The sequence below is a fragment of the Bufo bufo genome, chromosome 3 (assembly GCF_905171765.1).
Source record: "Bufo bufo chromosome 3, aBufBuf1.1, whole genome shotgun sequence".
Taxonomy (NCBI): domain Eukaryota; kingdom Metazoa; phylum Chordata; class Amphibia; order Anura; family Bufonidae; genus Bufo; species Bufo bufo.
In genome coordinates, this window is record NC_053391.1 from 373,519,796 (window position 1) to 373,547,057 (window position 27,262).

Consider the following 27,262-nt stretch of genomic DNA (forward strand, 5'->3'; position numbering starts at 1 on the left):
CACATCTCTGTTTACACAGGGTGATCTGCTGTCAGCATGAAAGATGTAATCAATCATCTGATGAAGAAGCATTTGCAATGCATATTAAGGGCGCACAGGGGATGCAAGAAAGGTGAAAGAACGGGTGGTGAAAAGTTCATTACATCATCTTGCCAAGGCTCACTGCCCACTCTGCGGAAAGAAAGAGGGATCAAACATGGTGTCTGCAAAGGGGGCGGAGGGGGAAGGGGAGCAGAAACCTAAAACAATATTGTCAGGGATGTGTTCAAGAGACCAGAGCAACTAATATATGCAATTTGCAGCCATATCTTGGAGGGTCGCTTTGAAGGGGTTGTCCCATGAAAAATATTCTACAGTTTTCAAACCAGTAATTCAAATTTTTGTATAGCCACTGAGTTATTCACTGAAGTCTATCTGTATAGCACCATCTGCTGTTTGTCTTTATCTTATTTCTTTGCCCTGCTCACTGAGAAGGCTGCACATGCTCAGTTTCATCCTTCAACTACTTCCTGAGCTGTGATATGGAGACCATGGACACGCCCCTGAGCTTCAGCAGAAAAGACCCTCCCCTTGAGCTGTCAGCTTGATATAAATCTAGCAGAGCAATGAATGGGGAGATCTCTGGATCCATGTGAGGTACAGGGCTGGTTCTAGCTTTGTTAGAAAGAGACTGTCGTGTATTATATGATGTCCGATTTTCATTTTTTACATTAGTCATGGAATAACCAATTTGACTTACTGTATTGGATAAGAGCATATGGATTATAGCTGTGTGATCACTGATGAGAAGTAAAAATGGCTAATATACAAAGCTAACAAAATTAGGCAAAGGTCTTACACACACACAAAAAAAAAAAAGCAAAGGAAGAATAAATAAGATTTATTATAAATATATACATGTTTCATAAAAAGGTGCTTTTTTTTTTACTGGAACAGCCGATTGTGCAAAACAAAGTTACGGTCATTAGAATAAATACTGTACTCATAAAGTGGAGTAACTGGAGATGATTTGTTCAAGCATGGAGAAGCTCTGCAAGAAATCTTCTTCTTCAATGCCATATTTTGTGTATTGGTGAACATATGCTCTGAAACAGAAAAAAAATAATAATTTACTTTACTGGAGAACTCCTACCAAAACAATATTAAAACCTTCTTAATGCTTTAGGTGTTCTCATTGTAGCCACTGATCTTTATTTCTGTGTATAGCTCAATGCAATGCTAGGATAGGTCATCATTATCACATCGGCGGGGGTCCTAGTCCCAGCACCCCGGCCAATCAGTTGTTTCAGGGAGCTGCTGTGCTCATCGGAGCTCTGGTGAGCTCAGCCAGCTCACCAAGCACAGCGCCGTACATAGTACAGTGGCTGTGCTTGGTATTGCAGCTTAGCCCCATTTACTTCAATGGGGCTGAGCTGCAACTAGGCCATGTGACCGATGTATGTTGACGTCACATGGCCTTGAAAGAGGACGCAGCGCTCACAGAGTGCTGGCCTCCTCTAACAGTCGATCGGCAGGGTTCCTGGGTGCCGGATCCCCGCTAATCTTATATTGATGACCTTTTTTTAGACGATAGGTCATCAATATTATTTCCTGGATATTAACCCCTTTAACTATTGGGTTACATGCACACGAGAATATATTTAAATCTCACATGGATTTTAATGAGGATTTTGCTGCGTTTCTGCAATGAATGCACGGGACAAAAATTCACGTGTTATAAGCGGATTTCGTCACAGATCTACCCCCAATTTCACCCTTTGCATTGCAAAGGGTAAAATCCACCATGGAAAATAAGCACAAGATTTCAAAATCCGTACCACACCGTGTAAATAAGATTTTGAAGATGTCATCTTTTTAGCAGATAATGTATCCACCCCTCCCGGACTGAGTAGAGCACCTGCCACAACCATGGACAGTGGGACTCTGTCATTCAAACAGTAAGAAATTTCCATGTTGTTATCCCAGGTCAACCTCTCGGGAGAATTTCTCCAGACTCCGCCTTCTGAGTTCAAGTCGAGGGACCTAGAGCGAGAATCCCGCAGACTCTTGAACTATGAATTACACAGTTAACACTAGCGGAATACTTGAAAGTACAACGTACACCTCGAGGTCTACGGATACGCACTAGACCAAGGTTTTTCAAGGATAATATGGAATTCTGCGAAAATTTTTAGCAGATTTTAAATAAATGCTCTTTTGATCTAATGGCATTAACTCTCTCCTATTTACAAGACGCCATCCTTAAAACGAAGACCAAAATCAATGTAAAATCGAACAACTGAAAGCCATCCTCTCCACAGAAGACTACCATCAACTGAAAGAAAAAAAATCAACTCGACTCTCCTACAACATCGCAAGGAAATAGAGGCTACCAAGAGGAATAAATTCCTCCGGGACACTGAGGACTACAGGTTTAACCGTGTCTACAAGTGGCCAGACCTCAGTACCACTCGTCCAGGCCAGTCCAAACAACGCACTCTCTCCAGAGATTCTCCCTATCCGGATCAAACAGCGATACTCACTCACAAACCGGACCGGAAGAACCCAGACGCACACGAGGGAGAAGAGGACAAAGAGAAGGACTCAACGTCACGACACGCGGTAGCTCGAACATCACTACGAGATCCCAGGTAGAGTCACTGGTAGTTAATATATCTTCTTACACCCTGGGACTGGCGGAAATTTCCTTACTTGAGAAGGGACTCTCATACTGTCCATCAGGTCAGCTAGATACATTTCAGCTTGACCCAGATGTACAAAGACTTTTTAGGAACATTTGTTTAAAGGTTCACTTCTCCAGTGATATGGGTACTGTACACAGGGACATCACTCAACCAAGAGCACAGGTCTCTATCCGTGACCTTGGTTTACGCAATAAAAGTCATTTCATGCCCCCCTAAAAACCAACCAGCCATTGAAACGTTCATTTCCCTAGTGCAACGGGATTTGGCACAATAAAAAAAAAACAACTAGCTAATTGTCAATATAGGTTTAGACATAACCTTGATAATGTACAGAGACAAGCCCTCTCCTCCCTTCTTAAGCGGAAGGAACTGATTTTCAAACCAGCGGACAAGGGTGGTGCAAACAAATACACAGAAGAGATATACTGCCAATTGAATGACGATACTGTCTATCACAAACTCACGGGAGACCTAACAAAACTAGTGACAGATAAAATACAAAAGGTACTAAATCACAACCACACCCTGAATGTGATTGACAATTCCACACTTACACATCTATCATAATACTTACCATGCATTATATAATTGATTACATTTGATTGGACAATTTTTTTTCGTTATGGTTTTCCTTAACACTGTTCTATGATTCCGTCCTGGATTCCATTCTTGGACCCAGCTTGACTTCAATCCTGGGATCCAGATCTTCCGGAACCATCTGTTATGTTGAATTTTGTAACCTACTATGTATATATACCACCACTGCCATGGCATATTCTGTTTGATTATCATTTGTTTTATTTTTCTGCTGTAGTTTGAAAAAGGCCGTGTGTGGCCGAAACGTCGCATTTTGTACAGTCGCATTTACCAATAAAACTCACCATTTCTGCAACCACATGAACTGTGAACGGGGTGGGAAGCAACTATCATAGCAGAGTGCCACGAAGTTTTGCTTTAACCCCTTAAGGACTTACGACGTACCGGTACGCCATGTTTGCCGAGTCCTTAAGGACCCAGGACGTACCGGTACGTCCTAACTTTAAAACTACATTGCGGCGCGGCGGGGGTTAATCGGAACAGGATGTCCGCTGAAATCATTCAGCGGGTATCCTGTCACAATGCAGGGAGGGGGGGGTCATGTGACCCCCCGCAACGGCGATCGCAGCAAACCGCAGGTCAATTCAGACCTGCGGTTTGCGGCTTTTACCTGCGGTTGCGGCGAAGGCGGGTGGTGCCATCGGGTCCCCATGCGGCTGTAGGGGGGACCCGATGGCATGGAAGGCAGCGCGATGCCTTCCTTAGGCATCAGCGCTGCCTTCTGGTGATGAGCCTGTGAGATCCAGCCCCCTGGATCTCACAGGCCGGAAGCTGTATGAGTAATACACACAGTATTACTCATACAGCCAATGCATTCCAATACAGAAGGGATTAGACCCCCAAAAGTTCAAGTCCCAAAGTGGGACAAAAAAAAAGTGAAAAAAAAAAAAGCTGAAAAAATAAAGTCCCCCCCAAAAAAAAAAAGTATACATATTAGGTATCGCCGTGTCCGTATCGACCGGCTCTATAAACATATCACATGACCTAACCCCTCAGATGAACACCGTAAAAAAAAACAAAAAACTGTGCTAAATAAACCATTTTTTTGTCACCTTACATCACAAAAAATACAACAGCGAGCGATCAAAAAGGCGTTTGCCCACCAACATAGTACCAATCTAACAGTCACCTCATACCGCAAAAAATGAGCCCCTACCTGAGACAATCGCCCAAAAAATAAAAAAAAAACTATGGCTCAGAATATGGAGACACTATAACATCATTTTTTTTGTTTTAAAAAAGCTGTTATTGTGTAAAACTTACATAAATAAAATAAAAAGTATACATATTAGGTATCGCCGCGTCTGTATCGACCGGCTCTATAAAAATATCACATGACCTAACCCCTCAGATGAACACCGTAAAAAATAAAAACTGTGCTAAATAAACAATTTTTTGTCACCATACATCACAAAAAGTGTTACCCTAAGTTCACACTTGCGCATTTTACAGCGCGTTCGAACGCGCTGTAAAATGCATAACCGATGCAAACCAATGCTTCCCTATGGGACTGGTTCACATTTTCGCGTTTTACAGCGCGTTCGAACGTGCTGAAAAACGCCCGACGCATAAACAAGTTCTTGAGCTTCTTTGGGGCGTTTTGTCGCGCGTTTGCGGCCATAGGACACTGCTGTCAAGCGCGTAATACGCGCGTTGACTATGGACAAAAACGCGCACCAAAAACACGCGTTAAACGCGCATATCAAATACGCTCAGGTCTGAACCCAGTGTAATAGCAAGCGATCAAAAAGTCACACGCACTCCAATATAGTGCCAATAAAACAGTCATTTCATCCCGCAAAAATCATACCCTACCCAAGGTAATCGCCCATAAACTGAAAAAATTATGGCTCTCACAGACTATGGAAACACTAAAACATGTATTTTTTTGCTTCAAAAATCATTGTGTAAAACTTACATTAAAAAAAAATAAAAAAAATATTAGGTATCGCAGCGTCCGTGACAACCTGGTCTATAAAAATATCACATGATCTAACCTGTCAGACGAAAGTTGTAAATAACAAAAAATAAAAACGGTGCCAAAACGGTACCCTAAACTAGTACCAACAATACTGCCACCCTATCCCGTAGTTTCTAAAATGGGGTCACTTTTTTGGAGTTTCTACTCTAGGGGTGCATCAGGGGGGCTTCAAATGGGACATGGTGTAAAAAAAATAAAAACAGTCCAGCAAAACCTGCCTTCCAAAAACCGTATGGCATTCCTTTCCTTCTGCGCCCTACCGTGTGCCCGTACAGCGGTTTACGACCACATATGGGGTGTTTCTGTAAACTACAAAATCAGGGCCATAAATATTGAGTTTGGTTTGGCTGTTAACCCTTGCTTTGTAACTGGAAAAAAATTATTAAAATGGAAAATCTGCCAAAAATTTGAAATTGTATCTCTATTTTCCATTAATTCTTGCGGAACACCTAAAGGGTTAACAAAGTTTGTAAAATCAGTTTTGAATACCTTGAGGGGTGTAGTTTATAGAATGGGGTTATTTTGGGTGGTTTCTATTATGAAAGCCTCGCAAAGTGACTTCAGACCTGAACTGGTCCCTAAAAATTGGGTTTTTGAAAATTTCTGAAAAATTTCAAGATTTGCTTCGAAACTTCTAAGCCTTGTAAGATCCCCAAAAAATAAAATATCATTCCCAAAATGATCCAAACATGAAGTAGACATATGGGGAATGTAAAGTAATAACTATTTTTGGAGGTATTACTATGTATTATAGAAGTAGAGAAATTTTTATAAATAAAAATTTATTTTTTTGACTTCATTTTACCAGTGTCATGAAGTACAATGTGACGAAAAAACAGTCTCAGAATGGCCTGGATAAGTCAAGTCGTTTTAAAGTTATCAGCACTTAAAGTGACACTGGTCAGATTTGCAAAAATGGCCAAGTCCTTAAGGTGAAATAGGGCTGAGTCCTTAAGGGGTTAATATCCACCCATAATATGCAATATGTGCAGGTATCCTTGAAAGTTCTAGTCCCTGCACTGAGAGTTGCTAACATCTTGATAAATCTCTTTTTGATTGTGCTAGCCCATTGCTGTTAGAAAACAGTATTTTAACCCCCTTAGTGACCATTAATACACCTTTTTACAGCGGTCACTAAGGGGTTAACTGCACAACTTCTTTACAGTATCTACCAAACAGTGTTATCTGTGTTATCCTAAGAAACTTATTATAATGCAATAAACAAAGCATTTCAAATTAAGTACATTACATTTTCCTCTCTGGTGGCGCCCTCTGCTGATTCTCCTGTGGCTAGAAATTCCGATGACATTCTGTACACCTGCACGTCACTGTGCACACCACCAACGCACAATGACATGTAGGTATACACAGTGTCCTGCTGCAGCCAATCACTGTTCTTAGTACTAGGACGCTGAGGACAGTGATTAGCTGCAGCAGTCATATGCGGGATTCCAGCAGGTTCCCGCTGCAGTACTGGGCCAGCGCTGTAGATAACGACACTAGAGAAAGCGGTAAGTATAAGATTGTTTTTTTATTTTAAGCAATTGTATGGATTGTCTGAGATTTTTAATTATCAACCCCTTTAAATCTAACCCTGTTCAGTGGCTGTAGGAACAGCTCTTCAACCTGTGACACTGTAAGACAGTGATAGAACTACTGTTACAGTAAATGTACTTTCACTTTTCCCTATGCAGGTTGCCAATAAAAGAACTTTGTACTGCAGGTTAGTTTGTGCGTTCTTGTTGTCCAACACAAAATATGAAAAGACATATAATAAAAATAAAGCTACAAGAAGTTCTTACTTTGAAGCAAACATATTCCATGCTTTTCCAACAATGCTGTCCAAAGGCTTCAATAGACTTTGACTATTGCTCATTAAAGTGGCAGATTTCTCATATTTATTGAACGCTCTTGGTGTCTTCCATATTGTAAATGAATCATCTGGTGACAACCAGGAAGTATACAATGCCGGATCTCTGAAGCCTTCTGGAAATCAGATGGGTAAAGCAATAGTCAATGACATACGTGGCACTACTGTGTTTCCTTTGTCCCATATTGCCTTTTAATGCTCAGTAGTGCCTGTAGCACTGTAAGGCTATGACACCTTGAGTCATGTATTATTTAATAGTCTGAATTGAGAAAATGGGGGTCTCCTGATCTCTGTTCCCATGCTGATGCAGGGAGAAGCCGGTACCATCAGTTGGAGACTGATTAGCGATAATCTGCCTGTGTAAGGGTGTCGCTGGTTACCCAATGAACAAGCGTTTTACTATAGGATCGTTCATGCAGTCATCTAAATCCTCGTTTGCCGGCAGCAGATCGTGCCATCTAAACAGTCTCTGCTGCCGGCAAACAATGATTATGTATTGGGACAAGCAATGGCACTAGCGATTACTCCTTCCCATACTGTGAAGGTGATCTCTGCATGTAAATGCAGCGGTTTCCTTCTCTGATGAGCAGGCACTTGCTGGGAAGGAAAGCTTCCTCCCCGACAATCATCTGCTCAGTTGAGCAGTGTAAAGGGACCTTTAGTGGAGAGATGGCATCAGCTGTACTTGGCTCCTTAAAGTCTATGGGAGTTACAGAAACAGCTGAGCAAGCTGAGGAACCCTCGTCTGTCAGACCTATGTGGTATAGCTTGTTTCTGATTAGTGCAATTGTCTGTATTATGTATGTATACCTCTTCTCATATGTACAGCGCTATGGAATGAATGGCGCTCGAATAATAATAAATAATAATAATAATAGTTTGTTTATATGCCATAAATGTCCAAGGTTGGAAAATGTCCACTATTCTATTTGTGGCTTATTACATAAATGTGGTGCTGTAATGACGTGACTAGACTTACCGGGAGAAGCGCCTTCAATATCTTTTCCACGGAATATAGCAAGGTTTGCTACAGATTTATTGAATTCTGCTGTCAAAGAGTTTCTTCCTGTAGCTATGTCGGATGGGAGCTGAACTTGCCAGTTGATGCCTAAACGAATAACAACGGTCAGGTAATCAGATCAGACCTTTCCTATATTGATAAAATCCCCACAAGCGAAGATGGCTATGAAGGTTGGCCAAACAAAATGATAAAGGCAGGACTGAATGACCAAATAAGGCTACTTTCACACCTGCGTTCAGGTGTCCGCTCGTGAGCTCCGTTTGAAGGGGCTCACGAGCGGCCCCGAACGCAGCCGTCCAGCCCTAATGCATTCTCAGTGGAGGCGGATCCACTGAGAATGCATCCGCCTGCCAGCGTTCAGCCTCCGCTCCGCCAGCGGACACCTGAACGCTGCTTGCAGCGTTCGGGTGTCCGCCTGGCCGTGCGGAGGCGAGCGGATCTGTCCAGACTTATAATGGAAGTCAATGGGGACGGATCCGCTTGAAGATGACACTATATGGCTCAATCTTCAAGCGGATCCGTCCCCCATTGACTTTCAATGTAAAGTCTGAACGGATCCGCTCAGGCTACTTTCACACTTAGAAATTTTTCTAAGTTATAATGCAGATGGACCCGCTCCGAACGCTAGTGTGAAAGTAGCCTAAAGTGTATGGGACTACCCCAATGGTTTTGAGGGAGAGAAGGGTTGGGCAAATTGGATTTCAATGTGTCTAATCCATTTCAATATGTCTAATCTCAGGGGAGATAAGCTGCCACTGTCTGGTACCGGTTCATCCCCTCTTTCTGTTGGGAACACTTGCACATTTGGTCGAGGTGTATGGCCAGTGTCGGACAGGGGTACCTAGGGCCCACCAGTAAAATTTATTTTGGGGGCCCACCATACGGATACATTCAAAAATAATAAATAATTTAACAAGTTTTTTATATGAACATAGACTGGTTGAGGTGCTGTACATTGAATATATGTATGTAGTGCAGTAAGTCTACTGTGTTATGTGCCACTTGTGTAGGGGGTGGGAGACTAGGGGCCCACCTTGCTCAAGGGCCCATTGGGGGATTCCCCTGTACCCCTGTGGGCCAGTCCGAGCCGGTGTATGGCCCTTTTAAAAGTCTTGCATAAAGGACTGAAACGTTCAAAAAATTGCTCTAGGTTACAGCTAGTTGGAAGTGCCATTTACATGACTACCTATTATGCATTAAGATATCATGTACATAGCACATGTAGGTTGGAACTTGGCGGTGAGTGTTGAAAACAAGGACAGGTGATTATTATGCGTTTCTGGCTGCCACTGTGCAGTTGAGCTTTGGTTGTACTCGTAAAACGGACATTTCCATCAGAAAGGGGTATTTTTTTTAAACTCAATATTTATAGAAAACAATTATATTTTGTAGATTTTTTTTTTTTTTCATTTTGGTGTTACTGTACCATTGAAAATTAAATACAATATATTGTCCTTCCATAGCAGATATAGATATACGGATAGGGAACCCACTGTCATTTTACTGGATAAGGCCGAATGCACACGAGTGTATTACTGTAGTGCAGCGGCAGCATGAAGCACACGGCGTCATAGCAACCAATGACGCCGTGTGCTCCTGCTCTGAACAGGAATCCAGCCCAGCATACCACGGACCGCTCTCGGCCGCGTGCATTCGGCCTAACAGTATGATAGCTCTATTGTTCTCCTGATAGGCCTAGATAAAGATGTCTTCAGAAGAGCACCGCACTTATCAGTGTGATGTGTGATGCTCTAATTGAGTCACTCATCCCCTTTCCCTCTCTGGCCACAGTGAATGGTCTGACTGTGAAAGTCAAGCTGTTTACTGTGCTAATAAGAGAAGAAAGTTTAAGAGCCAGGGCAGGAAGTAGAAGACATTGAGTGAGTATACAAATGATATCCACAAAACCATCCACCCATTTTTAATAAAAAGAAATAAATAATACAATTAAAAAAATGATAACACCGAATATTCACATATAGGTTGTTAATATGTGATAACAAAAAAAATATGATAGTGTCCCTTTATACGACTACTTGAAAGTAAACAAGCTTGTCAGCATGACTCATTCATGACTACATGCTACATTGTGCAGAATACTTTATATAAATGAGTGACATTTTTCCAAGGATTGTACACATGCCTCATTTAAAAATATAGTTATTGCAAAGCATTCCTAGGGTAAATCCAGACAGGGTGGGCTTGCAGTGAGGGTTTGTACAATAAATTCACAGGAATTACAGTAAAATACATATGGACGTGCTTTTGAAAACGCTGTCCATATGTAGTGGAAATGTTCAATTTGGAAAAATGTAGATGCTGCAGAATTTCAAATCCACACCATGCGTTTATGGTAATGTCGCAGATTATCACTGCGTAATTCACCCCGTCAATGTATAGGTGATGTAATACATGTAGATTTTTGCTGTAGAATCGCATGGATTTGCAGCAGAAATATTCTGCTGCATCGGGAACTACCTTGAGATCTACTTAATTTGCATACAAATAATAACAGCAATTAAAGGAATTTACCATCTTTTTACTAAGGGTATAGTCACATGACTGACATAATCTGCCACGTATCCGGCTGCAGTTTCTGCCGTAGTTTTTCCTTTTGGATCCTGCGGTTCCGATCCCGTTTTAACTCCTCTGAATGGAGCTAACCCATGAGCAGGCTCTCGCCGCAGTTTTCTGAGGTGTCCACGCCAGGAATGGACATGTACATTCTAGGCATGGTCTGGAGAACTGTACGTAAATGCTTGGCCTCCCATTGAAAATAATGGGAGGCAGCTCCAGGGCAGCTTTTGGGCCCGGATTAGTGCTGAAACCCATGCGCAAAAATATGTAATATGAACATACCCTCACACTGAACTTGATACTGGGGACATAGGTCTTTTCACACACCCGTCCTCAGCTATTTAACAACCGATTATTTTTTTGGGCTCTCCCCAGAAAATTTAAGATGACCTAAAACAGACGAAATATCATTAAAAAGAGCCAACTGCATGTCTAGCCGAAGACACCAACACTGAGAAGTGTCTGTTCTAGTATGGGAGTTGTCGTATATTTTGGTGGAGCCCGGACTGTGGGTGCTGTGACCACACTATATGCCAGTAAAGATGCTTCTTTACTGTATGTAGGAGTATTTTTCCACTGAACTGGCCAAAGCCACCAGAGGAATATCCAACATAAATAAGTCTAAGTAGCTTACAAGAACACATATTCAAGCTGCATAGTTATCGGTATTCATTTTAAGCTCTCCTACACGACTGCTCTCACCTTCGTCCATTTTTGCATTAGCAATGAGCATTTGTCTCAGATGTTTGATGAGACCATGCCAAGTAAATGTGCTATACGCCAGGGAGTGTTCAGACATCTGAGGAATGTTACGAAGACCTAACATCTTGAATTCCGGGTGTGGAACCAGACTCTCCATCAGTTCCCCTGGGATGAAAGGGAAAACTCATGCATTAGTAAACCTGACGAAAACAAGAATGCATTATTTTTAAAGGGATTTTGTATAATGTGACTTTCAGTATTTAACATCATAAAATAGCGATAAATAATTTGCTCCAGTCTGTATGAATTTCTAATTCATTATATGAAATGTAATAAAGTCTTCATTTAGTAGGTCAAAAATGTTTAAAGACCACAACTACGTACCTAGTGTCTAAAATGTTAACTATAATCTGCTCAGCTCTTCCTGCTCTATAACATGCTGTCTGCAGACTGTACTGCATTATGTGGTCACAGGATCTCTAAGGGAGTGTCACCGATGGCAAGTCAGCTATGTATTACATGGCATTATAACTTTATGAAAGGGTCCTCACCATTTCTTTTTCTTAGGACCTCCACCAACCTTGATCTAAACTGTTCTCCACACAATGGCCTAAAGGGGGCTATGAATATTTTTTTTCCATGGAAGCAAAGCGAGTCTGATTAGGTTAGATCTCTCTGGAGATTGGTGTTACTTTACGATCTAGGATTGTGGCCACATAGTTCATATTCCATAATTGCACATATATATAGCAATGTATCATACCAAGAGGATTTCTACTGTAGTGTGAGGCCCCGTCTGCCGTGTATGCTGGCTGAAACACACTGCCAAGCTGGTGTGCAATGACTTTATTTACGTCCCGGAAAGAGATCTGCTTGATGTTCATGCACTGAGAGCAGACCTTGTGAATAATGTCATTCTCATGAACCAACAGAGCATCAGATGATTGATAGAGGTGGGAGAGTGTTAAAATGGCGTTGTAGTTCTGAACAATAACCTAGGGGTGAGAAGTGGAAGGAGCTGAATGAAATTAATTTAAAAAAATACATTATAGACAGTTATCAAATCATAAGAGCTTGAGTTCATCCATAGTATCTGATGTTTGTACAAAAAAAATATGGAAAATGTATAATACACCAACCATGCATATCTGACCAGTTACAGTAATAACAAGTTGTCTTGAAAAATAGCTTAAAGGAAATATGTCACCAATCTTTTTCAGCCAATTAAAACCAGATAGTAACACTTTAAATGCTGTTTTTTCTAATCTGTTTTTATTTTCTGAGTACAGATTTTTTTGATTCTATTTCTTGAACATCATTATGGAGGCAGACATCTTGCCTGAGCTGTTCTTAACAGCATTTAGAAAATTGCTTTATGGCAGCCACATGGTCCATAGACACAATGGTCAGGAGGGAGCCTAATTGACTATGGGACAGTTTTCTAGGCATGCTCTGTGACCTGTGCAGCAGTCATTGTACAAGGAAGGAACAGATAAGCTCTGACAATCATCTATTGTCAATAGTGGATCCTGTCTTATCTATAGACAGAGGTGATATCATTACAGGCAGGATTAGAGTGACAGATAAGTCAATGGGAAAAAGGCCGGATCTGGCGTTCAGTCAAAGTGTTCCGGATTTTTGGCCGGAGGTAAAAATACAACATGCTACGGTTTTCTGAAAAGCCTGATCAGTCAAAAAGACTGAACTGAAGACATCCTGATGCATCCTGAAGGACGGACTCTCCATTCAGAATGCATGGGGATAAAACTGATCAGTTCTTTTCCGGATTTGAGCCCCTAGGACGGAACTCAGCGCCGGAAAAGAAAAACGCTAGTGTGAAAGTACCCTAACATAAAAACCTAATTTAAACAATAGGTTATTTTCTAATGACACATTCTCATTAAAGAAACAAGCTGCCTTAGGGGCTGTTCACATGGTGTTTTGTACAGTTATAATTTGCCGTGGATTACACAGTAAAAAGCTGCCAGGCGGCCATGCAGCATCCGCTTCCCATTGTTTGTAATGGGAGGTCGCAGATTATGACTCTGACCGCGCGCAAAAAAAAGGACATTTCCTTTCTTGGCGTGGTGATGGCCATGAAGCACAGCTGTGTGAAAGGCAGAGCGGCCCCTCAGTTAAACAAAAAATATCAAAACAAGGGTAGGCGAATTCCAGCTTTTTGCCTTGGAATGCTCTCCAAATGATGCCTGCACAAAACGACACGTGAACGGCCCCTTCGTTTCACACACAGCATTTCTTAAAAAATGCCATGTCAGGTTTTTTTTCACTTTGTTCAGTCTAGGAAATGCTCTGTAAGGCTATGTTCACATCTTCAAAGGGTTCCTGATGAAGCCTCTGTTGCCCGACTGGACACAACTGCATCCACTTCTCAGCTGAGAGCATATATAATATTCATATACTACCACATAATAAAATAGTAGCATGAAATAATATCAGCAGTGAGATATAGCTGGGAGAGGTGCAGCTATTTTGAGATACACTGAACAGATACAAATTGTGCCTGCAGGAAATTGGAAACCACTAAAAATATTTAAAAAATTCTGGGAATTGCCTGAAAAAGCTACTTATCATCCAAGTGAACAGGTATAGCCAGTCATACAAGACTAGACTACTGTTTATTGAGAGTGCTGCCAGACCCTCTCGGGTATCAGTCTGAGCAGTCCGGCCATCTCTTCAGTGACAACAGGACTGGGATCTGCTCATGGGGTCCGTGGCCGTCACATCCTCACTAATCTAACTCTCACCACAGGGGCGTCGTTAGGTCAAAACATTCAGGGCTGGAACCCCGGATGTTTGGTCCAGTGCCCGAATATTTATGCTGGTGGGATTATTATTTTTTTTATTTATTTTTTATTAGGCTACTCCTAGCAGTCTGGGCAATCCCACAGATCATCCCCCAACCCCCCTTGTACTTGTTCCGCTACTTGCAGGCTGCGCGGGCATGAGTTCAGAACTTCAGTCACTTCAGTCTACAATTCTGTTCTGCGGCGTGGGATCACGCACCGCAGAACAGAATTGCGGACCCAAGTGACTGAAGTTCTGAACTCATGCCTGCGCAGCCTGCAAGTAGCGGAACAAGTGCAAGGGGGGTTGATGTGTTCCAACTTCTGTGATTAGTTTATAGTTGGGGGGTTTGCTTAATCTTAAATTAGGCTGACCATAGGTTAGGATGATCTGTCGGGTTGCCCAGACGGCTAGGACGTTCACTGTAGTTAACCCCTTTCAGCAGTCCCCCATTCACTGAAGGGGGGACTGCTGAAAGGGGTTAATAACTACTAAGAAGCCCCCAACCCCCATTTTTTTTAATGCAGAAAAGACCAGTCCATTATGTTTTTTACTCCCAGCCTTCCCAAAGCCATAACTTTTATTTTTATTTTCTGAATTCACATAGCCATATGAGTGTTTTTTTTTGCAGGACAAGTTGTACTTTCTAATGGCACCATTTACGATTGCATACAATGAAATGGGAAGCTGGAAAAAAAATTCTAAATAGGATGCTTCTCTGTGAGATCACTACACCAGTAGTGAGAGGAGGAAGAGAGCATGGTGGCTACTGAGCGTGTTAGTCCACCTCTGAATTGCTGAAAAAGTGGATCAGAAGGATGAACAGCAGGTGGCACTAAGAGACGAAAATTATTGTACATAAAAAACGAATGGTAATTTTAATGCATGTATATTGCAATAATATTTCATTTGAAAATGCCATATTCACTGCATAGTAATACTTTTCAAGGGGTAACCCATTTAATCAGAAAACTATTTGGCTGTGATACCAACCTGCACATTAAGCCGAGAGTAAAGTAAATTTGTGCAAACAAGGCTAAATCAACATAGGAGAACGATGTTGAGTCATTGAGTAAAGTCCATACTTCATATTGGACTGCTCCTTTATACAAATACACCCACATATCCGTGTAATTCCCTTTTGGAGACAGCCTGAGGACTGGCCCACACAATCTAAATGCTAGCTTTATTAGATCCATTCTTTGCATATAGGCAATGTGGAGATCATTGTATGTTAACATTTTAGAGGTGATATTTGTTCACATAGTTTGGTTGATTTAATAGGGGGAATATTCTTCTTCACCTCCTACAGGCAGTTTACAGAATAGAACAACCAACAACTTGTAAAACAGTACAATAAAATAAATGAAGTATATGCTCTTGGAAGTTGAGAATCTCCATCATTTGTCCTAAGTGTGGACTAAGGCATTCTTTTTCACTTTGATACGTGAAAGCTTGTAAAACATATTTACCTCTCCTGTTCCATAAGGCCAAATAACCTCATTGAGTAATAGGGAATTGGGATAGACATCACGTAAGCATCCTGTGATGAAGGTTCCCATACCAGAGCCGGTGCCACCTGCCATACTCATAATTGTGAGGAAACCACCCAGTCGATCACATTTTTCTGCTTCCTTTCTAACCAAGTTCATGATAAAGTCCTTATGCTTCGGTCCATGTACATAGTAACTATGTTAGGTATTAGGGGGGGGAAAAAAAACGTAAGTCATCACCTTCCAGCAGATAACACACCCATTCAAAGCAAATATAAAATCCAAATCCTTTATGGTACATTTTCCTTTGTCCTATGCTTCAACATATAGGGGGGAACTTATCATGAGGGGAATATTTGAAGTCATTGTTGCTTGAGTCTGCGTTGGAGTACTTTATGCTACATGCTTGTTAAATTTGGTGCATCTTTAAACCTAACAATTCAGTCTAGAAAGACTACTCCAGTTCTATTTACTAACCCCCCTACTGGAGGGGCTTTGGGAATTTCTTTTACGACTAAGTCCCATTCAGAAATCTGCATTAGCATAGCTAACCACACCTACTTTTCAAAACTGGAGTAAAAGGTGAAGAAAAATGCAAAAGTTTGCAAAATTTCTGCGCAAGTAACCTCAAAGAGTCACAAAAGCCCTATTTTGTGGCTCTTTGAAGACAGAATTCTGGAGTGCAGGATAGAGGATAACTATTAGATTAGTGGGGGTCCTACTGATGGGAACCCAACTGATCATAAGAATGGGGGGCTCGTACCCTGTGAGGCCCCCTAAAATGAACGGAGCAGCAGTCGAGCAGGTGCACTGCCGCTCCATTCATCTCTATGGGACTGACAAAGATTTCCAGCAGCCCCCATAGAGAGGAATTGAGGAGCAGTGCACATGCTCGACCAGCCACTCTGTTCTTTTCAGGGGTACAAAGCCTTGGTTCTCACGATCAGTGGGGGGGTCCCAGTGTTAGGAACCCCACCAATCTAATAATTATGTCCTATCCTATGGATAGGGGATGACTTACTAGAATACCTTTATCACCCATTTTCTACCTATAAAATTGGTGAAAAATGTCTCCTGTTCCTTCTCACTGCATGAGCAATGAATAAAGTGGTGGCTGAGCCAGCTTAATAAGGCACTGATGGCATATCCTATTGACGTGTTCACTGCCGGTGGTTGGAAAACCCCTTTAATAAATCAGAGTTATTGGGGCAGAGTTGATTGGCCTAATAAAAGACCAGCTCCTCCACAATATGACAGGTGAATAAGATATCTATGCATCTGGAAAATTTGTTTCATAAATTTCTGTGATTCCACATATTTGAAACAAGCCCATTCAGATGTAAGGAACAGATTTTCAGTCTTTAAAATTTCTGTAACAAATCTGTTGTCATGTGGAGGGTTTACACTGGCCGAGGAGCAGCCGATTGTCGGGCAGGAAACATTCCTTCCTGACAGACAGCTGCTCATTTAGTAAAGGAGACGTTTACATGCAGCGATCTCCTTCACAGTATGAGGATTGCGATCCCTCGTCTCCGTACAGCTGCTTTGTTTCTAGGCATCAGATCGATGTTTAGACAGAATCTTGATGTGCCTGCATGACCGACAGGATCACCCAATGAACAAGCGTTTTGCTTGTTCATTGGGCGATTGTCGGCACATGTAGACAGGCAGATTGTCCGGAATGAGCGTTTGCAGGACATTGGAATTGTTCGTTTCCGACAATCGGGCCATGTAAATCTACCTTTAAAGAGCACTTGTCACCAGATTTTTTTTAGAAAAATCAATACCTTGAGCAGATGCTATTGCGCTTTTAAATTGGCCCCTCTATTGCGCCGCATTGCCCCCCTGCTCTGTTCTCGTGCCTAATATGCTAAGTACTAGCATCGGTATGGGGAGGAGGAGACCGCTTGTCAATGGGCGTCTCCTTCTTCCTGGCTGTGAAGTTGTCCAGTCACTTCACAGCCAGGGAGATGGCGAGCTGTTCTTGCGAGATTTGGTAAATCTCAAGAAAAACAGGCTGGGTAAGCAAGCATAGTTCTTGCTTACATAGCCTGTTCTCGTGAGAAAAGCTTGATTTCTCCTTGGCTGTGAAGCAGTCCGCAGCAGGGAGAGGGAGACGCCCACTGAGAAGAGGTCTCCTCCTCCCCATACCGATGCTAGTGCTTAGCATATTAGGTGCGAGAATAGAGAGGGGAGGGAGGCATCGCGGCGCAACAGAGGGGCCAATTTATTTATTTTTTATTACGTGATAGCATCTGCTCAAGGTGAACTACAGTATAAGGTGTTGATTTTAGAAAAAGCCGTCGATTTTAGAAAAAGTGCTCTTTAACAAGAAGGTTTCTCCTTCTGAGAATTCAAGACCAACAAAATTACTGATTATTAAAAGACTGATAAGGAACCATCCCATTTCTACTTGTTTTATTCTAGATAAATACCTTTACTTGCGAGGTACCCTGAATGTTTTTTTTTTTTTTTTTTAAATATCGCTCCTGCGCTCCGCTATGCCCCCTGTATTTTTCCCACTCAGTATGTTAATACTGAGCATCGGTACAGGTAGGAGGAGACGCCAGGGTTTCTCAATGGGCGTCTCCTTCTCCCTGGCTGTGCCACGATCCAATCAGAGCGGAGATCTGCACAGCCAGTGAGAAGTTGAGCTTTTGTTTTCTCCCTGGCTGTGCAGCTCTCTGCTGTGATTGTATCGCGGCACAGCCAGGGAGGAGGAGACACCAAGGTTTCTCAATGGGCGTCTCCTTCTCCCTGGCTGTGCCACGGTCCAATCACAGCGGAGAGTATCACAGCCAGGGAGAATAACGCAGGAGTGATATTTAAAAAAAAACAACAAAAAAAAAAAACTGGCTACGTGGCAGCATCAGCGGGGAGTACACTGCAAGTAAAGGTATTTATCTAGAATAAACAAAAACCATGAAAGGTCCGCTTTAAAGGAGTTTCACCATTTCAGACATTTATGGCATGTCCACAGGATATTCCATAATTACGTGAAAGATGAAGGTCCCATACCTGGGACCTGCATCTATCTCCGGAATGGTATTCCCCCATTTCATCTGCTGTGTATGAAGAAGTTTCCTTGCATGTCTAGTTCTCTCCATTCACATTTACGGGAGTTCTGAAAACAGATAGCAAGCATACCTTGTCACAGGATGGAGGTCGGGGGACCTCCGTTCTGGAGACAGGAGGCATCTGCATCTATCATGTTACTACGCCATAAATCCTAAAATGGGAATACTGTTTTAAAGGGAAAATAGCATCAGGGAATACCTGCCACAAACAAAAACACTTTCTGTGAAACATCCAAAAGAGATCAAAATAATAGTTTAACCCAAGTGCTTCAATAAGTACTTCTTACCCATTTGCCCAGTTATTCCCTGATCCCTGCTTCTGGCAAAATTGTGACTTCTTATTATACATCCATTTACCAGAATTGGCTGCCATTGAAAAGGTTTGAGAAATGACTTTGGGTTCCATGTCAAGAAGCACTGCCCGGCTTACAAAGTCTATAAAAGAAAAATAATACAATGACACTACAGTAAACCAAAGACAGTCATAGCAGTTAAACGGATAGAAGAATGCATACCTCCAGATTCAGCCTCATCAAAGAATCTCTCCTTACATGCTGCTTGATAGAGCTCATTCTCCTTCCTGGAGCACAGTCCATTGCTGTGGAAATCATTACTTATGACATCAAATAACTCGTAGCCAATTTGATTGCCACACTGCCCCAATTGTACTGTAATGAGAGACATGTCCAAGTGATCCAGTTTTTATCTGCATGGGAAGAAATATAAAAGTTGTCCAGTCCTAAGTATTCTAACATGTCATGAGTAGCTGTTCTGCATTTTGTAACCTTCAATGGGTTAAGTTCATTCTAAATCTGCTCCATGCCACCTAAGGGTCCATTCACACGTCCGCAATTCTGTTCCGCATTTTGCGGAACGGAATTGCGGTCCGCAATTCCGTTCCCGGAAAAAATAGAACATGTCCTATACTAGTCCGCAATTGCATTTTCTATTAAGTGCCAGCGATGTGCGGATGTCCGTGGATCCGCAAAACACTTACGGACGTGTGAATGGACCCCTACTGTAGCGCTGTCCAATCACAGCGGAGAGCGTCACAGCCAGGCTGTGACGCTCTCTGCTGTGATAGAACAGCACTACAGCCAGGGAGGAGACGCCCATTGAGAAACAGGGAAGTCTCCTCCTCCCTATACCGATGCTATTCATTAGCATACAAGCCGGGAAAAATGAAAGGGGGGGGCACAACGGGCGAATGGAGTGGCGAGTTGCCGCAGCTGAGGGGTTAACTGCCGCGGATTGCAGGGTGCCGGCAATGTGTATCTGCCGCCGGCTGTAGTTGTATATTAAACGTTAGTCATCATTGGTGGCGCAGTGCGCCCTGCCCCCCCCCTTCCGAGTAGTTAAAACATTGGTGGCGGTGACCACAGAGTCCCCTCACCTCCTCCTCATTGGCGGCAGTGGCACCTAGGGGTAGGCGATATGGCCTAAAATCTATATTGCAATATATTTTTGAGCATGTGCGATATGCGATATATATAAAAAAAAAAAATATCTTTTTACTTTTTATTTAATAACTATTAGCCTCCTTAGGGAGGAGGCTAATAGTTATAGGACCCTTGTCCTATTCACCCTAATAGAGCTCTATTATGGTGAATAGGATCTCACACTCTTCCTGCTGCTCTGTGCATAGTACACATAGCAGCAGGGAGCCGACTATGGCAGCCAGGGCTTGAGTAGCATCCTAGCTGCCATGGTAACCGATCGGAGCCCCGAGATTACACTGCTGGGGCTCCAATCAGAAGCTGCCAACCCTGGGGCCACTTCCACCAATGATTAATTAATATAATACTTAGAAGAGGGGGAGTAGAAGGAAGGGGCTGTGGCCACTGCGCCACCAATGAATATAGTTAATATGCCTGAATACAAACGTAGCCTGCATGTGCCGGCCATATCCCATAACTGGCCTCTATTACTGCGCGCCGTGATCTGCCACAATTAACCCCTCAGGACCTGAGGGGGTTAATTGCGGCAGATCGCGGTGCGCAGTAATAGAGGATCAGTTACCATGGCAGCCAGGATGCTACTGAAGCCCTGGCTGCCATAGTCAGCTCCCTGCTGCTGTGTGTACTATGCACAGGGCAGCAGGAAGAGTGTGAAGTCCAATTCACCCTAATAGAGCTCTATTAGGGTAAATAGACAAGGGATGAAAACACCCCAGGTTCTAGCCCCTAAGGGGGAAATAGTTATTAAATAAACTGTAAAAAAAATAAAAATAAAGTATAAATCACACCCTTTCCCAATTTTACATATAAAATATATAAGCAATAAATAAATAAAATATATCACCTAAAAGTACAAACTATTAAAATTTAAAAAAATATCTCCTATGCGGTGAACGCCGTAAAAGAAAAAAAAAAAAAGAAAAAGAAAAACTGCATGATTTGCCATTTTTTTTAGTCACCTTGTCCCCCCAAAAAATAGGATAGGACTGTTTGATTATCGGCCAGACGTTACATAAAATGCGGAATGCACGCAGATTTTTTTTGTCATTTTATTTTTTTCGTGTGGTACAGAATAGTATCTAGTATCGCAATACTTTTTTAAGGTATCGAAACCGAATCAAAATTTTGGTATCGAAACAACCCTATAATAGTTATTACCGGTACTTTACATTTTCCATATGTCTACTTCATGTTTGAATCATCTTGTGAATGCCATTTTATTTTTTGGGGACGTTAGAAGGCTTAGAAGTTTCCAAAACCCACTTTTTAAAGGACCAGTTCAGGTCTGAAGTCACTTTGCGAGGCTTACATAATAGAAACCACCCAAAAATGACCCCATTTTAGAAACTACACCCCTCAAGGTATTCAAAACTGATTTTACAAAACTTTGTTAAACCTTTAGGTGTTCCACAAGAATTAAAGGAAAATGTAGATGAAATTTCAGAATTTCACTTTTTTGGCAGATTTTCAATTTTTTCCAGTAACAAAGCAAGGGTTAACAGCCAAACAAAACTCAATATTTATTGCCCTGATTCTGTAGTTTACAGAGACACCCCATATGTGGTCGTAAACCTCTGTACGGGCACACAGCAGGGCGCAGAAGGAAAAGAACGCCATATGGTTTTTGGAGGCCAGATTTCACTGGGATAATATTAAGTTGCCATGTCACATTTGAAGCCCTCCTGATGCACCCCTAGAGTAGAAACTCCAAAAAAAGACCCCATTTTGGAAACTACAGGATAAGGTGGCAGTTTTGTTGGTACTATTTTAGGGTACATTTGATTTTTGGTTGTTCTATATTAGGCCTCTTTCACACGACCGTATGGCTTTTTAAGTATTTTGTGGTCTGTTTTTCACAGATCCGTTGTTCCGTTTTTTTTTTTTATGGGCGACTGTCTTATGTAGAAGCTCATTTTTTTCGGTATGAGATGACGGTTTGATTGGTATGATTTTGGGGTGCATATGACTTTTTGATCGTTTAGTATTACACTTTTTGTGATGTAAGGTGACAAAAAAATTTTTTTATTTTTTTTGCAGTGTTCACCTGAGGGGTTAGTTCATGTGATATTTTTATACAGCAGGTTGTTACGGACGCAGCAATACCTAATATGTATACTTTTTATTTATTTAAGTTTTACACAATAACAGCATTTTTTAAACAAAAAAAAAAAACACGTTTTAGTGTCTCCATATTCTGAGAGCCATAGTTTTTTTAAAAAATTTTGGGCGATTGTCTTAGGTAGGGTCTAATTTTTTGTGGGATGAGATGACGGTTTAATTGGCACTATTTTGGGGTGCATATGACTTTTTAATCACTTGCTATTACACTTTTTGTGATGTAAGGCTATGTCTACACGACGACATTTGTCATGCGACAGATAGGACACAACTACACTGCAACATTTGTTGTGCGACATTTTGTTGCACCAATGTTGCATAATGGCAGTCTATGGTGTCCAACTGCAAAATGCTGTGACGCGACAGTCGCAGAAAAATCCATCTCGAATAGATTTTTTGCGACTGTCGCGTCGCAGCGCAACACCATAGACTGCCATTATAAAAATTGTCGCGCGACATTGGTGATACCTAATATGTCTACTTTTTTGTTTTTTTTCACAGTTAATACAATAACATTTTTGAAACAAAAAAATTAATTATGTTTTAGTGTCTCCATAGTCTGAGAGCCATAGTTTATTTTTTGGGCGATTGTCTAAGGCTACTTTCACACTAGCGTTCGGAGCGGGTCCGTCTGATGTTTCATCAGACGGATCCGCTCCTATAATGCAGACGTTTGCATCCGTTCAGAACGGATCCGTCTGCATTATAACTTAGAAAAATTTCTAAGTGTGAAAGTAGCCGGAGCGGATCCGTTCAGACTTTACATTGAAAGTCAATGGGGAACGTATACGCTTGAAGATTGAGCCATATTGTGTCATCTTCAAGCGGATCCGTCCCCATTGACTTCCATTATAAGTCTGGACGGATCCGCTCGCCTCCGCACGGCCAGGCGGACACCCGAACGCTGCAAGCAGCATTCAGGTGTCCGCTCACTGAGCGGAGGCTGAACGCTGGCAGGCGGATGCATTCTCAGTGGATCCGCCTCCACTGAGAATGCATTAGGGCCGGACGGCTGCGTTCAGGGCCGCTTGTGAGCCCCTTCAAACGGAGCTCACGAGCGGACACCTGAACGCAGGTATGAAAGTAGCCTAAGGCCTCTTTCACACTTGCGTTGTTGGGATCCGGCATGCACTTCCGTTGCCGGAGGTGCCTGCCGGATCCGGAAAAACGCAAGTGTACTGAAAGCATTTGAAGACGGAACCGTCTTCCAAATGCTTTCAGTGTTACTATGGCACCCAGGACGCTATTAAAGTCCTGGTTGCCATAGTAGGAGCGGGGAGCGGTATACTTACAGTCCGTGCGGCTCCCCGGGCGCTCCAGAATGACGTCAGAGCGCCCCATGCGCATGGATGACGTGATCCATGCGATCACGTGATCCATGCGCTTGGGGCGCCCTGACGTCACTCTGGAGCGCCCGGGGAGCCGCACGGACGGTAAGTACACTGCTCCCCCGCTACACTTACCATGGCTGTCAGGACTTTAGCGTCCCGGCAGCCATGGTAACCACTCTGAAAAAGCTAAATGTCGGCTCCGGCAATGCGCCGAAACGACGTTTAGCTTAAGGCCGGATCCGGATCAATGCCTTCCAATGGGCATTAATTCCGGATCCGGCCTTGCGGCAAGTGTTCCGGATTTTTGGCCGGAGCAAAAAGCGCAGCATGCTGCGGTATTTTCTCCGGCCAACAAACGTTCCGTACCGGAACTGAAGACATCCTGAACGGATTACTCTCCATTCAGAATGCATTAGGATAATCCTGATCAGGATTCTTCCGGCATAGAGCCCCGACGACGGAACTCTATGCCGGAAGACAATAACGCAGGTGTGAAAGAGCCCTAAGGCTACTTTCACACTGGCGTTTCTGGGTCCACTTGTAAGATCCGTTTCAGGGCTCTCACAAGCGGCCCAAAACGGATCAGATTAGCCCCAAAGCATTTTGAATGGATAAGGATCCGTTCAGAATGCATCAGTTTGGCTCCGTTCCGCTCTGGAGGCGGACACCAGCGTTTTGATGTCCGCCTGACGATGCGGAGCCAAACGGATCCGTCCTGACTTACAATGCAAGTCAATGGGGACGGATCCGTTTTCACGGACACAATATGGTGAAATTGAAAACGGATCTGCCTCCCATTGACTTTCAGGGTAAGTCAAAACGGATCCGTTTGCATTATCATGAACCAAAAATAAACATTTTATTTTTTTGTTCACGGTAATGCAAACGGATCCGTTCTGAACGGATACAAGCGTTTGCATTATAGGTGCGGATCCGTCTGTGCAGATACCAGACGGATCCGCACCTAACGCAGGTGTGAAAGTAGCCATAACATATGAGATAGACTCATTACATGCAAGAAAGATATTTCAAGCCTTTGTTATAATTTGGATGATTATGGCTTACAGCTTATGAAACCCCACAGTCACAATTTTGAGGTACCCTTTGCTCAGGGGGTATGGATTAATTAGCTGACTAGAGTGTGACCCTTTGAGCCTAGAATATTGAACCTTTTTTGCAAAATTCTAATTTTAAGCTGCATTAATGCAATTCCTTTTAATTTGCATTACTGAAATAAATGGACTTTTGCACGATATTCTAATTTTTTCAAGTTTCACCTGTATGTTCTGTTACTGAAAAATGAAGTCTACTGCATGGCAATGTGTGTCACTGTCTATACTTTACACCAGCCTTTATGTGGAACACTGGGGGAGATTTATCAAACTGGTGTAAAGTAGAACTGGCTTAGTTGCCCATAGCAGCCAATCAGCTTCCACCTTTTATTTTCCAAAGGAGCTGTGAAAAATGAAAGGTGGAATCTGACTGGTTTACAAAAGATTGATAAATATGGCTGAAATATTATTATTTCTGCATTGCAAGGAAGTGTAAAGAATCTAAACGGGAGTGCAGAATGCCTTCAGCGGTTATACAAAGTACTGAGTAACTAGTCCTCGGAGGATTAGTGATAAAAGAGGCTGTGTGTGAAAACCGTACAAATGAAAGGTTAAACCACACAGAAATGCATTAAAACCAGTGAGCAGAAATCCAGCCAAAAAGACGGCACACAATACCTGAATCAGGCTCCTGTCTATGGCACATTACATCTCCGGCTTCTCTGAAATACAGGCGCTTGTAGCCGTTTAAACGGTTTGCCATGTCGTGTGTTTGTTCGCAACCAGAATATTGTCTGCAGCTAAGGAGCCATTTTGATGAAGCCTAAAAACACATAATATCAGCATTGCAAAAGTACAAATAACACAGCACCCAGTAGTAATACAGCTTTATTTGTGGTATTATTCAGCTGTGGCGGAATCCTTCAGAGCGAAGTCTGTCAGTAACTGCGGCTACAGGCAGCACATACATCCTTCCGTGACCGAGCGAATTGCTAGCAGTCGCCCCTGCGCATGCGTCAGTCCCTGACCCTATTCCCCATTTGTGTTGGCGGGAACGCGCACGCAGCGAACCTGGGAAGTAGAGTCGTACGGGGGCGCCGCTGCGCTACTACGTCCGGTGATGGCGGCCGTGTGTTGGAGCCCATGAGGCGGGGGAACGGGGTAATGAACCGCGGTGCGGGGAAACAGGGGACGTCCGAAGCCATGGCGGGCGTGTTTGATATAGACCTGGACCAGCCCGAAGACGCTATTTCGGACGACGAATTGGAGGACGGGGTGAGTAGAAGCTACGCTGCACTTGGAGGCCCCTAAGGACTGGAGGCCTAACTGCTGCCCCGGACGTCACCGGACTGCACAGCTGGCCGCCCGACGTTCTAGAACGGCTCGCATTGAGCGGTGTTAGTCCTGTGCCCTGACGTGTGGGCGCCGCTAGGGGGCGCTGAGCACGGAGCGAGGCACTTACTCGCATCAAAAGGCAGAAAGTTGTCTTGTAGTCGCAGGGGCATTGATTCACTGGGGCGTTATAACTCGCTTCAGTGGGCCATCAGAGGTTCCAATAGGTCTCTGGGAGACCAGAGGTTATTATCACCACGTCCTCTGGGCTGTCACCTGCTTAGCTACTGTACTGAGGAAGGTATCACTGCATGGCCAGTAATACAAGCTGCTTGACATGACATAACAGCCATGGCTTTATATTTACTGCTGACAGTTATACTTTCCCATAAGACTAGGCTACTTTCACACTAGCGGCAGAGCGGATCCGACAGGCTGTTTACCCGACGGAATCCGTCCTGCCGCTAGTGAACGTGTGCCCTTGGACTGCCGCTCTGGCCCCAATGACTATAATGGGGGCGGGGTGGAGTTCCGGCGGCGGCACGTCAGCGCACAGCGAGAGGCTGCAAGAATAAGGCTACTTTCACACTTGCGGCAGAGTGATCCGGCAATTAGTTCCGTCGCCGGAACTGCCTGCAAAACATATGCAAACTGATGGCATTTGTTAGACGGATCAGGATCCTGATCAGTCAGAAAAATGCATTGAAATGCCGAATCTGTCTTTCTGGTGTCATCCATTTATTTTTTTCACCTTTTTTTTCGGTCTGGAAGGACGGATCCAGCATTCCGATATTTTGAATGCCAGATCCGGCATTAATACATTCCTATGGAAAATAAAATCCGTCATTCAGGCAAGTGTTCAGTTTTTAGGGCCGGAGATAAAACCGTAGCATGCTGAGGTATTATCTCCGTCCTGAACAGTCAAAGACTGAACTGAAGACATCCTGATGCATCCTGAACGGATTGCTCTCCATTCAGAATGCATGGGGATAAAACTTATCAGTTCTTTTCCGGTATTGAGCCCCTAGGACGGAACTCGGCGCCGGAAAAGAAAAACGCTAGTGTGAAAGTACCCTAAAACTACGACATGTCTGACATTTATTCAGGCAGCCTCTCGCCGTGCGCTGCCGTGCCTCTGCCCGAATTCCGCCCCGCCCCCATTATA

The 27,262-nt window shown here is 43.1% G+C and overlaps 2 protein-coding genes across 2 annotated transcripts in view; one reads left to right on the plus strand and one right to left on the minus strand.

The window, feature by feature from the left end:
* Positions 1-865: 865 nt before the first annotated feature.
* On the minus strand, positions 866-25,559 carry TUBD1 (tubulin delta 1). Its single transcript, XM_040424670.1, has 9 exons — positions 25,444-25,559; positions 19,323-19,513; positions 19,095-19,242; positions 15,710-15,926; positions 12,196-12,427; positions 11,433-11,597; positions 8,112-8,240; positions 7,065-7,248; positions 866-1,085 (listed from the first exon to the last, which is right to left on the minus strand). Exons 2-9 carry the CDS (start codon positions 19,489-19,491, stop codon positions 983-985), a joined length of 1,347 nt encoding a protein of 448 aa, XP_040280604.1. The 5' UTR covers positions 19,492-19,513; positions 25,444-25,559; the 3' UTR covers positions 866-982.
* A 233-nt stretch (positions 25,560-25,792) lies between these two features.
* Positions 25,793-27,262, plus strand: part of RPS6KB1 (ribosomal protein S6 kinase B1) — a 58,844-nt gene continuing 57,374 nt past the window's right edge. Inside the window, exon 1 of the mRNA XM_040424669.1 lies at positions 25,793-26,040. Within this exon, the coding sequence (XP_040280603.1) occupies positions 25,909-26,040 (132 nt within the window). The 5' untranslated portion in view covers positions 25,793-25,908. The remainder of the gene's footprint in view (positions 26,041-27,262) is intronic.

Excerpts from the sequence above, each read along its gene's own strand:
- TUBD1 (XM_040424670.1), bottom strand. The coding sequence starts at position 19,491 with ATGTCTCTCATTACAGTACAATTGGGGCAGTGTGGCAATCAAATTGGC. Across the intron at positions 19,243-19,322 it reads TGATGAGGCTGAATCTGGAG|ACTTTGTAAGCCGGGCAGTG; the intron begins GTATGCATTCTT and ends TTTCTTTTATAG. Across the intron at positions 12,428-15,709 it reads GGCCTTATGGAACAGGAGAG|GTTATTGTTCAGAACTACAA; the intron begins GTAAATATGTTT and ends TCTCACCCCTAG.